This window comes from Chenopodium quinoa, unplaced genomic scaffold (genome assembly GCF_001683475.1).
Source record: "Chenopodium quinoa cultivar QQ74 unplaced genomic scaffold, ASM168347v1, whole genome shotgun sequence".
Classification (NCBI taxonomy): domain Eukaryota; kingdom Viridiplantae; phylum Streptophyta; class Magnoliopsida; order Caryophyllales; family Amaranthaceae; genus Chenopodium; species Chenopodium quinoa.
Genome location: NW_018744062.1, coordinates 1,996,348 through 2,009,314, shown reverse-complemented (window position 1 = coordinate 2,009,314; position 12,967 = coordinate 1,996,348). Strand labels below are relative to the sequence as shown.

The 12,967-nt window shown below is 39.6% G+C and overlaps 1 protein-coding gene across 2 annotated transcripts; it reads left to right on the top strand.

Moving 5' to 3' along the window:
* The first annotated feature begins 435 nt into the window (after window positions 1-435).
* Window positions 436-6,468, top strand: LOC110690761 (probable serine/threonine-protein kinase PBL8). Of its 2 annotated transcripts, XM_021867655.1 has the most exons (7): window positions 439-694; window positions 796-1,089; window positions 1,193-1,548; window positions 1,646-1,781; window positions 2,365-2,501; window positions 3,917-4,040; window positions 5,731-6,468. In XM_021867655.1, exons 2-7 carry the CDS (start codon window positions 1,038-1,040, stop codon window positions 6,243-6,245), a joined length of 1,320 nt encoding a protein of 439 aa, XP_021723347.1. In that variant the 5' UTR covers window positions 439-694; window positions 796-1,037; the 3' UTR covers window positions 6,246-6,468. The 2 variants fall into 2 exon arrangements, with proteins under 2 accessions (XP_021723348.1, XP_021723347.1); XM_021867656.1 differs by having other exon boundaries at window positions 436-1,089; window positions 1,229-1,548.
* Window positions 6,469-12,967: the final 6,499 nt, after the last annotated feature.

Below are 12,967 nucleotides of genomic sequence, written 5' to 3'. Positions count from 1 at the left end.
ACACTTGTAAAAGTTAAATCCTCGAAGGAAAGGTTATCTCCACGTTTATACAATTGAAAAAGACGATAGATCTTCAGTAATACATGTAGACTATCGCTTGAATTGGCTACTAAGCCAAGGGAAAACTAAGAGGAAAGCTTAATGAAAATGAAATGCTTGTTTTTTTATTGATTTGCTGATGTCTTCCATATAGTTTCTTCACCTATATTCATAAACAATTTGGAGCGGTTATGATTGAATCCAATAACCGTGAAAAATGGAAAATAAGGTTCTAATTATGAAATGGAGGGAGTAGTGATAATATGATATAATATCAAATTAGATTACAATTATTAATGATTAAAGTTGTGCATTGATATATGAATTAATCAAATTGTTGCATTTATTTATGTGAAATAGAGAGGATATAACCTGAAAAATGTCTGATAAGGAAACATTTTTTTCTTTTTTTAAGGAGCGATAAGGAAACAATCTTTTAAAAGAAGAATAGAGAAGTGATGAACCAGAAGTGTTATGAAAGAGAGCAACTAAAGATAATAATAATAAGAGAAAAAATAAAAAAAAATAAAAAAGCAAGAAAGAAAGAAAAGAGGAAGAAGAGTGGAAGTTGCAAATCTTGCAATCTCCCAAATAGTGACTAGTGAGGATAGGACATTGGAGGCGGAAAAGACAATGCAAAAGCAGGGGAGGGAAGGTAGGCAATTCATGTAAAAACACTAGTTAAAAATTTACTTCAGTACTTGCACTTTGGGAGTAGTAAAAGTAGTGTTTACTTTATTTTTATTGTCGAAAAAGGTGAAGAGAGGATTAGCCGGAAGAATGAGAGATACTCCGTAGTAGCAGACTGCAGGACTAGCAGCAGAAGCAGCAATTGCAATTGAATTGAATTGGTAAGGAAGCTTTAATTTGTCACGGCAGGAGAGTGGACAGTGAGCATCTGCTGCACGGCCACTCCACTTCCAGGCCGGGGTTGGTTATTTACTTGAGCGGTGCAGGAGTCGAGTCGAATCGAGCTGAGCTGAAACTGGGTTCGAAAGATGGGCAATTGCGGCACTAGAGAAGAATCTGCCGTGGTGGCTCATGCTCAAGGTACACACAGACAGACAAACATTATTAGTAAAATTTTGATTTTGATTGTAAAGCTATACATACATATAGATCTAAGTGTTTTGGGGTGTATCATATTATGTAGTTGATCAGCTTCACATGCTAACCTCATTGCAAGCAGCGGCAGTAGCAGCAGGATCCAAGAAGCAGCATAGGTCTGTGTCAGATCTGAGTGATCCTTCATCTACCCCTCGATTATTGGGCATTGAAGAAGACTCTAGAAAGAATGTCGGACTTTACACAGATGTTATCGCTTTTACACTCTATGAGTTGGAGACCATTACTAAGAGCTTCCGTTCAGACTACATCTTGGGAGAAGGCGGCTTCGGAACTGTTTACAAGGGTTACATTGATGAGAATGTCCGTGTTGGCCTTAAATCTCTCCCTGTTGCCGTCAAAGTTCTCAACAAAGAAGGTCTTCAGGGCCACCGGGAATGGCTAGTATGTCTTCTTCCACCCCTTTTTTTTTTTTGTTTTTGTTTTTTCCTTTTTCAAGTTGTTATTTTCCAATGAGCTCACACCCTCACTTTATTCGCAGACTGAAGTCAATTTTCTTGGCCAGCTCCGTCATCCTAATCTTGTTAAGTTGATTGGTTATTGCTGCGAGGATGACCATCGCTTACTCGTCTACGAATTCATGTTTCGAGGAAGCCTTGAAAATCACTTGTTTCGAAGTATGTAATTTCCTCCTTTTTTTTTATTACTTATAATTTTGTTATCAACTCTCTTTCTTCTTGATCTTCAAGCTAGGATTTTAGTTTCTATTTTTGATGATTATAAATTATTCCGACAACTTAAGAGGATGACAGAACAATATCTCATTCAAATAACAAACTTGCACTCAAGTGACATACTAAAACTTATACATTATAATTGACTACCCTTTTAGATTTTCAGCAATATTACCCTGAGCTTAATAAGTTTAAAGTCAACCAAACCATCCTATGTCCTTCACTGAGGTCACCTTCAGGATTTCCCATTGTGAAGGCCGACTCTACAAGTTAGGTTACCATCTTCATTCCGATATCCACATTGAGGTTACAAGGGGATTTGTCAAAATGATAATGATGGGGGTACAATAGTCAAACTCATTTAGGATTGCATGCAATTGGATCTCTTTGAACTTGTTGCAGTGTCATTGCTCAATATTATTTTAATCATGCTCTTCGTCCCTTTTAATTACATTATTTATTTATGTATACATAGTTACTGGACATTTTTAGCTTAAGTTGTTATGGCTTTTCCTGAGGCATACAGAGGCAGTTGCTCCCTTATCGTGGTCTACAAGGATGATGATTGCCCTTGGAGCAGCTAAAGGACTTGCCTTCCTTCACAATGCTGAAAGGCCTGTTATTTACCGTGATTTCAAGACATCTAATATACTTCTAGACTCTGTACGTTTTCTTAACTTTACTATTTTTATACTCCCTCCATTTTCTTTCGCAATTGTTCTATATTTGACTTTCACATGTGTCAATGCAGAACTTTAACAATTATCAAATCTAAATAGATTATCTAAAACCAAAATTATGATAGCTGATAATAATCCAATATGTCTATATAACTTGTACCTATAGAATTCACTAACTCATGTCCCTTTTTAATTCTTGCTCCCGAATCTCATGGTTAATTATCTTCTTACATGTGGCGATGTCAAGAATTACGTTTTTACCAAAGCCCTCTTTCTTCCCTAATTAGAAAGGTTGACTTTTATTCTATTCTCTTCATTGTTCAGAAACTTATTATTCTTGTTAGAATTATAACAATCCAAACTTATAGCTTTAGGTATGTTAAGTTAGTTATATGCATTAAGAACAGCAAAAAAAAAAAAAAAAAAAAAAAAAAAAAAGAAGGCTAACTTAAAATTCTAGAAGTTAAATTTTATATGGAATTATTATAGATTATTAATATTTTTAGGCTTTCTTAACAGCTTGTAGATCTGTAGGGAATCTTTTTAACTGAATGCTGCCAATTGTCTTTCAGTCACTACTTTGATAGTTAATAAGTAGAAGATATATTTTGTATTATTGAGTATATTTTAAAATATGAGACTTTGATATTAAAAAACACAAAGCTAACTAGGTGCCATATGATAATCTCTATTCTTAAATGTCAGTGTAAAAGTACGGTAACAATTCTAGAAGAATCATCAAGGCCAAAAAATTAAGACACAACCTTAGCAGAGTGTAGACATATTAAGTCCAACTTAATAAAAATAAGTGGCAGTAGGGAGCCTTCACTTTGCCTTGTTATTGGGTTTATGGGTTGCAGCCCCTGTGTATCATGGTGCTGAATGAAAGCAGGATGGATGGAAAAAACAATGGGGGAGGGAAGGAAAGGAAAGGAAAGGATAAGGGGGAGGGTCAATCCACCATTGAGGTGGTTAGTGGCTCTGAGCACTGCTGGCAAATGATTGATGGCACTAAGTTTCTTTTCCTTCTCTTTGAGTAGAGAGTTGTGAGTGTGTGGAGAAAGCCAATAGGGGAGGGTGACGGCCATGAGACCCTTAAGTGGGGCTCGAGATGCTGTTGACCTGCCTGATGAAGGAGGCTGCTGTGTACAGTGTGACACCTACTAGACTGGGGCAGGGTCTGCTGACTTTTTTTAGTTCATGTTCGAAGGAAATACGGATTGAAAGGAGATATATATTGATGTGCTAATATATACAAGTATACAACTATTGGTTTGATGTGTCAATAAATACCATAAATATGTTCCTGATCTCTATCTAGATTTAGGGATGATATTGATGTGCTAATACCTCATTCTCATATATATTCATATTGTCTGTGCTTGCTGCCCTCGCTAGGATTACACGGCAAAGCTTTCTGACTTTGGGCTTGCAAAAGCTGGACCACAAGGTGATGAGACCCATGTATCTACTCGTGTGATGGGAACCTATGGATATGCTGCCCCTGAATATGTGATGACTGGTATGTAACAGAGCTCAAACATTCGATCAAATTAAACTTCTGTCCTTCCTTCTTTTGCCTGAGGTTTCTTGTATTATCATCTTCTTACATCTTGGGACAATTGCTACTAATGTCTCCAATCACAATATTTTCTTTCAACAAGAAATAGCTTACATGGGCTGATTGTTTATTCTGTATGGTTCTATGATTTTCATTGTCTTCTTGCAGTATCTGATAATGGTCATTGTGACGTGTTGTTGATGTGCTGCAATTTCCAGCAGAAATACAAGTGTATATATGTTAGTTCGTACACTCATCACTTGGCACTTGTCTCATCACAAATCAGAAAAATTGTGTCTGTTTTAATTACAGTAATTACTGCTGTCTATATGAATTGAGTTTACTGTTGGTTCAAGTTATTGTCATATAAATGGAAATTTGAGAATGATAATTATATTCATGATTTATGCTGTAGTAATTCACAACTGCGGAGTTCGCACTATTCATCTATTTGTATCAGCTAAATTTTATAACTGCAATTATATTGGTGTCAAAATTAGTATGTTATGGTAATACCTTGTCCTGTCATTTGTGTATATAACATCCTTAGCAATTTTTATTTTACTAAACTAATGGGATCATTAACTATCAATAGCTAAATTTTATAACTGAAACTGCCCTCCTAATCTTTCATTCTGTCTCCATGTAAACACTGAAACATAATTTCCATCCGTTAGATAAACTTTTTGCTAAGGTTACCCCTACCTTCTTTTTTTTTTTTTTTTTTCCACTAATGAGGTAATTGTGAACTTAAAAAATAATCCCCCATCTTTCCTCGGAACCCTTTTAACTCCCATTCCCCTTTGTATTGCTACCTGGTCTCCCCTCCCCCACACTACTCCTCTCCTGCAGAGTGCAAACCAAGGAAGATATTTTTTACCCTCCTGTTCCCCCGCCCCCCCCTCTTTTTCCACACCAAGGGTTCTAATTTACTTGGACAATTAGGATCAACTTTTCCCTTCTCCAATAAAAGGATCAAGCTAAGTGAAAATTTCCCTCTCTTTGCCCTCCCTCAGGGATCAAAAGAATGAAAACCACAATGCGTCACATGACTTACATCTTACTCACTAGTGCATGTAAAGGAAATTCATTGGAAGTTTTGGGTTTATGTTCTGTGTTTTGTCAACTTTCCTTCTTGGCCTGTATTTTCCTTGCTCATTACTTCATTTGGCCGGGATAAAAATTATGCCGAATATATCGCTGATAAACTTGAACTATGCGATTGCGATTATCAACCAGGAGTTGGCCTGAACTTGGGAAGCAGGTGTGTTAAAACATGTGTGCTTCCAAGTACACGAGTGTATGTACTTGACTAGCTCTGGTTATACTCTATCTAAGTAGGTTTTTTTCACCTTATGGATTTGTTTATATGTTCTGTGGACCTGAAATCTAGTCTTTTTGCTGGATTGCTAGTGATAGAAAGAAACTGGGTTTACCTACTCCTGGCAAGAGAGTGTTATTTTTCATTGTCCTTTTCTAATTACTTTAGCAGATTCTAATTTCTAGCTAGTTTTACTCTATTCAGTTTTCATTACATCATTTGCACATCATATGAAGCCCCGTACCCCAAATATGCATTTCATAACACATTTTATTGGAATTTGTACGATTGTATGTAAACAATGGTTCTGATCAGAGTCTATGTGAGCAGGTCATCTCACAGCTAGAAGTGATGTTTACAGCTTTGGAGTTGTACTCTTGGAGCTATTGACAGGGAGAAGGTCGGTTGACAAGACCAGACCAAGTAAAGAGCAGAACTTGGTGGATTGGGCACGACCAAAGCTCAATGACAAGCGAAAGCTTCTGCAAATAATTGACCCGAGATTGGAAAATCAGTACTCTATAAGAGCGGCACAGAAAGCCTGCAGTTTGGCATACTATTGTCTGAGCCAAAACCCAAAGGCAAGACCCTTAATGAGTGATGTGGTTGAAACTCTGGAACCTTTGCAATGTAGTGGTGATGCTGTGGGTGAAATATCATCTGCATCCTCATCATTACCGGTTTCAGCCTTCAGAAGTAAGCGTGCTGGTCAGTTTCCTGTGAGGGGAGTGCCAGAGTTCCCAATACGGCAAAGATTTCCCAGCAATGTTAGTGCTGCAGCTAGTTGTCGTTCCCCCAACCCTAACTGTTCTCCCAGTGGTCTTGCACCTTGCCGAGTGAGATGACTAGTATCTCTTTGTATACTGCTTCTAGTTCCTACCTTACATGCAACATCTAATGGCAAGTTAATCATGACTGGAAATGCCTCTTAATGTGATGTAAATGGTTTTGTTTTTCTACCTATCTATTGTGCAAATGGCCATCTTTTCTTAGATTTTATTTTACTTTTTAATTTTTATTTTATTTTTTCTGTTGGCTTTCTCATTTGCCATCCGTGGTAAGTCTTTATCTTTTCTTTTATGGCTTCAGTTTTTTTTTTTTTTTTTTTTTTTTTTTTTTTTTTTTTTTTTTTGGGTTTTCAATGTGGGTGATTCTGATATTAAGATTAGTTTGGCACGTCTGTTTTTTGACTTTGGGTGATAATTATTACAATATATTTTCCAATTCAATGATGAACAATGACATCAATTAACTACTACTAAAACAAACCAACATTGACATCATTTCACACTTAAGTTTAGGCACGTGTCATACTCCTTTAAGTTTTTGATTGAGTTAATTCTCAAATATGACGTGGAGTGTTAGACATAGCGTGGTAACAAGGTTGCGGGTTATATCTCATCCACCTTCATTTTAAGAAATTTTCCACAAGTTCAGAGTTAAAATCTACTATTCTTTTTTTTTTTTTTTTTTTTTTTTTTTTTTTTTTTTTTTTGTTGACAAATAAAATCTACTATTCTTTACTTTGAAATATACGGAGTATGAGACTAGCTAAAGTCTTGTGAGTAGTTATCTTAAATTTTACATAGAGTATTATGTTATTGATTGATGATCATGCAAAATTTTAAATGAGTTTAGGGTATGTTCTCTTACGTTGAAATTCAATTCAATTCAATTCAGTTCAGCTCCTAATTTCCTTCTCTTATATAATATTCATTTCATTTTAGTTCAGCTCAATTCAGTTCAGTTCAGCTGAGTTCAGTCAATGAGAACATGCCCTTATTTTGTAATATTACTCCATGTGGAGTATTATGCAACTGGGCAAGTGTATGGTTTGGCTATTTACGCCATGTTTTTTTGGACCTATCTTTAGTTCATCTCAACTCATTTTTCTACGAACCAGCTCCAATTAATCTTTTTGATTGACGAAATTCGTCAATCTAATGGCATTATTGTAACAATACAGAGCAGCACTTGTTGCCACATCAAGAGCAAAGATAACGCCAACTTAACGATTTTTTACCCATTACTCCATTGACTACACCTCCATTGAACTCCCTGCATTAAAAAGCTTCTTGCTCTTCCTCCATTAAAGCTACCCCGACCTCAAACACCATAGAAGCTTCCTTGACACCAACACCAATGAAGCTTCCCAGATCTCCACCCACCTTTCCCAGTCTTAAACGAAAACCCTATTGTAGGGAATAGTTTCAAGCCTTTAAAAATCCCACTAGCTCGAACCCCACTGTGATCATACACTAAAGTATTGTGGCGTCCAAAAGGGAAGAAGATAGAGCAAAAGAGTCGCCAACAAGTTTTTAAGGAACTTGTAAACCATCACGAGGTGAAGGTTACACCCCTTAACGATCCAAGAGATCGTCAACTCCATAAGGTCATGAACCAAATAAGGGTTCGGGGATGATGGTACAAATTCAACCTAAAAGAGATTGAACCTGCCCTAATAATAGGCCTCTACTTTATTCTGCTCGTATTCATGTGCGCTTTCTGATTAACATACAATCAATAGGATTAGGGATTTGTTAAACATCGCCCACAAATTACTACATAAAGCCCACAAAATTCACTTGGTTTGACAAAATTGCCCTTGACCTTAAAAAAAAAACACTCACACTCTCATTGCTCATCTTCTTTCAACCTCTCTTAAAAAAAAAAAAATTTCAAACAACGGCAATGTCGAGGCGGCGGCGGCGGAGGGAAGGATGTCCCAAGGAGGAAAGGTACAATTTGTAAAAAAAAAAAAAAAAAAAAAAAAAAGGGAAAAACCGCCGTGACGGCGGTGGGGCGCCCTGGCTGGACGCCCAGCAAGCGGTGGTGGCGCCAGCTGCAGACGCCGCCACCAGTTGGCTGGCGCCTGGGCTGGACGCAATAGCCACGGTTGTGGCGTTTATTCAAGGCGCCGCAGCCGTGGCTGTGGCGTCCAGCCCAGGCGCCAGCCCACTGGTGGCGGCGTCCAGCCAAGGCGCCCCCCCCCCCCCTTTTTTTTATATATTTGTTTAAAAATATTATTTTTAATTTTTTTTTTTTTTTTTGTGTAATATATTTTTGAATTGTTTTTATATTTTGTTGTTTATTTTTATAAATTTTTTCAATTTCGTTGTATTTTTTCTATGTTTATATTTTGTTTACAATTATTTGTATGTTTTTAGTTTATTTGATTTGGGAGTGGTAGCTATTTTTCGTATAAATTTTTGTATGTTTATATATTTTAAAATTTTGTGTAGAATTCACTGGGTCGTCATGGTGCGGGGAAGAATGTAGAGCTTCTTAGTAGAAGCTATTCAGTGGAGAGGTCGGGGCATAGACATGTCAGATCCCGTGGTATTTCGGCCTCAGCTCGTAGAGAACGGATCCACCGTCGGGATGAGGATGACGATGACGATGATGATGCTGAGGAGGGTGACCAGGAGGAGGAGCAGGAGGAGGGCGCAGATGAGGATGAGGATGTGGACGATGGCAATGGACCGTATGATGATTACGGTCCATTCAGTCAGAGGGTTGATGACATGTACGAGACACATATGGTGGAGGTGCGTAAGGGTAGGGGTGGTAGGTTTGTTAGTAGATCTGGCACATCATCTGCGTCCACTGTATCTGGGGCAAGCAGGAAACGGTCGAGGGCCGGTAATGATTCTTGGGTTGTTAGGAGTAAGGTGCCCGGTGGGCCTGTTGACGGGAGTGTGATTCCTAGCTTTCTAGGACACATAGCTTCCCGTATTTGGGAGGACCAGGAGAGGCCTTCAGTTACGGGGTTGTTGAAATGTCATACCCGGGAAAAGACTTGTAGCTTTTTGCGTACATGGGCAGAGGCTTGGCCGGCGGAGAGCGAGATGTTCGAGCGATTGGAGGGCACTGGGGTGAATCACGTTCCTTCCACCATGCACGATAAGATTGACAGTACACTGATCACGGCTTTCATTGAGCGATGGCAGCCGGATACAAACTCTTTCCACCTTCCGTTCGGTGAGATGACGATCATGTTACATGACGTCGAGGCCATTCTGGGGATTCGTGTTGAGGGTAAACGACTTTGTGCTGTGGCTGATGCGGATCAGGCAGATTTGCTGGCAGAGTTGTTGGCGGTGGACAAGGCTGCACTGTACACCGAGGCGCTAGGTGTTTGGGAACACGGAGGTGTGAAGATCGCATCCGTGTTGCAGCGGTGTTTGTACCCCAGTGCACGTAGGACGCACGACGCACAGCTGAGTGCTTATGTTTTTCTACTCCTCGGATGTACCTTGTTTCCGGATAAGAGCGGCGGAAACAAGCTCAGGCCACGCGACATAGTGGAGGCGTGTGACCCCGACAGTGTAGGCCAGTTTTCCTGGGGATCGGCTACGTTGGCGTATTTGTATCGCCAACTAGGATTTGCGAGTCGGGCTGACGCGACAGGTATCACTGGGTGTCTGACTCTATTGCAGACCTGGATATACGAGTACTTTCCTGCATTGCGACCACATCGTGACCCAGTTCCTATTGATGAGGGGATGCCGCGTGCTTGTGCGTGGAGTCCGCGCTCGGAGAAGAAGTCCGTTGACCGCCTCCGATCGATACGGTTGTTGCTGGACAGGTTGTCCCCCTTAGAGGTAACGTTTATAAATTGTTTCTACATTTTATTATTTGCACATATTATATTCATGTTATTAAATTTTAAAACTATGTGCAGGTGAACTGGATGCCTTTCGGCCCGAACCCTAGTGTTAGGGTACCCAGGACCCTGTACACGGGACTCATTCAGTATCGTGAGATCGTTGAGGCGTACATGCCCCAGCGTTGTCTTCGCCAGCTTGGATTTGTCCAAGTTGTCCCTCCTCCCCCGACATGCCCGATGAAGGCGGTCCGACCTGCATCTTCGAGGGACTACGTCGTGCAATGGCTGGATATCATGACCGGGACGTGGGACCAGTTTCCGATGGTGGCCCGCTTATGGACTGCGGAGTTGCAGCGGCCGCCCTCTGGGGTTACTCTCATGTGTGACCATTACTACATGGAATGGTTCAACCGGTATTCGCACCCGAGGTTGATCGCAGATCTCGACCACAGCGATGATGATTATGTGCCACCGCCTACTGCCATGGAAGCGGTATGTCTTATATTATATTTATCGTTGTCTTTTAATTAAGTTTTATATGTTGTTATTGTATTTCATCTTCTGTTTTTTGTTGTATGCAGTGGATGGGAAAGATAATGCAGGACGTACAAAAACTCTCTCTTGAGAAGGACAACATGAGTGCAACAGGGAGAGCTGTTGTTGATAGTCTGGAACAGACCCTTGCGCAGTGGGAGTCGTCGTCGAGGAGGGATTACTGATGGTTTTGTCATTTTATTTATAGAGCACTTTAAATATCATCGTTTTAATTTATTAAATTGGACATTATGTTGTAAGTTTGTAACATTTTAGATTGTTCTTTTAGCTTCCAACTTAATCATTGATGTTTTTAAATTTTGATATAACCGTTCGTGGATCCGCGCAACTTACCCATGCAACATATAGAATGCAGTAAGCAATACAATGTAAAAGATTAATGTTCTCATTAAAAGAGCAACGTACAAATAAGATTACAAATAAAGAATGTAAACATGAAAAACTAAAATGCAGCTAGGGTGTTCCATTCGTGGATCCGGTCATGATATAGCGCATCCCAACCCTCTACGCTCGCTGTGCGAATGTTGTACCACCGAGGTATAATCGGTGGCACTGGAAAATCGGATGACATGTCTAGTCGGATGAAATGTCTGTATGACGACCCAAGAAACGCAATAGCTAGCTCTCTGACCGGTGTGGTGACAGTCTCACGCGACCACCAAGGGAGAACCGTGGTACAAGGATAATAAGCTTGACTATGCACTCCCAGGCCGAAATGCATGACTGCACATTTGTAAATGTTTGCAACGGCAAACAGATCTAGGGGCGCGTCAAAATAATGATTTTGGCCGCAAGGTCCACCTCCCCACCGGATACGCCGCAGAGCGCCATCCATGTCATCCTGGTACACATGACGATAAACATTTCGGTTAGATGCAATTTCGCTGTACATCAACTGACGCACCAAACCGTAGTTGTCTTCGCCCATTTGAAAAACATCAGCCACGACCCGGAATCCCATTTGGTCTGGGCGTCTGGGCTGGACGCCACTCTGGTGGTTCTGGCGTCTGGCTTGGACGTCCAGGCTACGGTTTGGGCGTCCATCCTAGGCGCCGGAGCCACTCCGACGGTAAACCGTGAATTTTAACGGTGACTTACCTCGTTTTCCGTCGACGACGACGTACCTCCGGCGTCCCCCGCATCTCCGGCCTGCCCTCCGGTCTCCCCCGACGAGCCAGTACGGCTCCACATTTTTTACAGCGAGATTATTTCAATTTTAGAAAATGGGCATAATGGTCAAACCATATCATATTTGTGGGCTTTATATGGTAAATTGCGGGCGATGTTTAGCGTTTCACTAGGATTAACCCTAAACCTGTTTATCTATGTTGGTTGAATATTAATGCACAAATAAATCTATGATTGGCGATCAGTTGAATTATAATCACAATTAACCCTAACAAGATTATTAATTATCTTATTAAGCATGATTACAAGTACAAATTCCCTTTAAACATGCAATAAAGGTGATCAAGAAATAACAATATAAAATATAATGCATATCAAGCAACATAAATAAATAATCAACATCATGAATAATAATAATAATAATCAATCATAATCATAATCATGTTAAAGCATAGCAAGATCCTAGGCATGATACTAACAAGATTAATAACAAACCCTAGCATGTCACTAAGCAATAAAAATCAAATCTTTAGCCCTAACATGATACTAACAATCACAAATATTAGGAAGAACATAGGAAGCATCACAAGAATCATATTTAATATTAAAATTACCCTAGACATGATACTAGGAATCAAAATAACAATATAAACATGATTTCTACATCATAATATCAATTAAAACCATTAAAGTACTTACTTTGATGTCTCGTACCTCTTTCTAATAACAAAATACACACGTTAGTAACTTCAAGGAAAATAATAATCAAAGCAATTAAATTAAATAATTGAAAGAGAGATTTGGGACCAAACCCTCAGAAATTAAAACCTTTCACGTCTAGGGCAAAGGCAACTTCGAATATGGCTAGGTGTTTCTAGATCTTGCGAATGCGGAATTTTGTATTTAAAAACAAGGTTTTGAAAGGAAAGAGAGAGAGAATAATCAAGAAAATCTTGATGAGAGTTGGTGATGAAGAGAATGAATTAAAAGAATTGATGAATGATTGATGCTTGTTGATGAATGATGAAGATAGTTGGCGAATGAAGAGAGTTGATACGATATTTATAGAGAAAATCATCCAAAAAGATAATTTAACAAAACAGAGTCTGAAGATCGAAAATCAACATTGGCGCCAGCACCAGTGGCTAGCGCCAGGCGCCAATGGCTAGCGCCTGGCGCCAATCCTGGTTCCAGGCGCCAAGGCCCGGGGTTGGACGCCAAAGTGGTTTTCAATGCGTTTTCGAAAATCTGATAAACTTACCGTACTGGAAGATA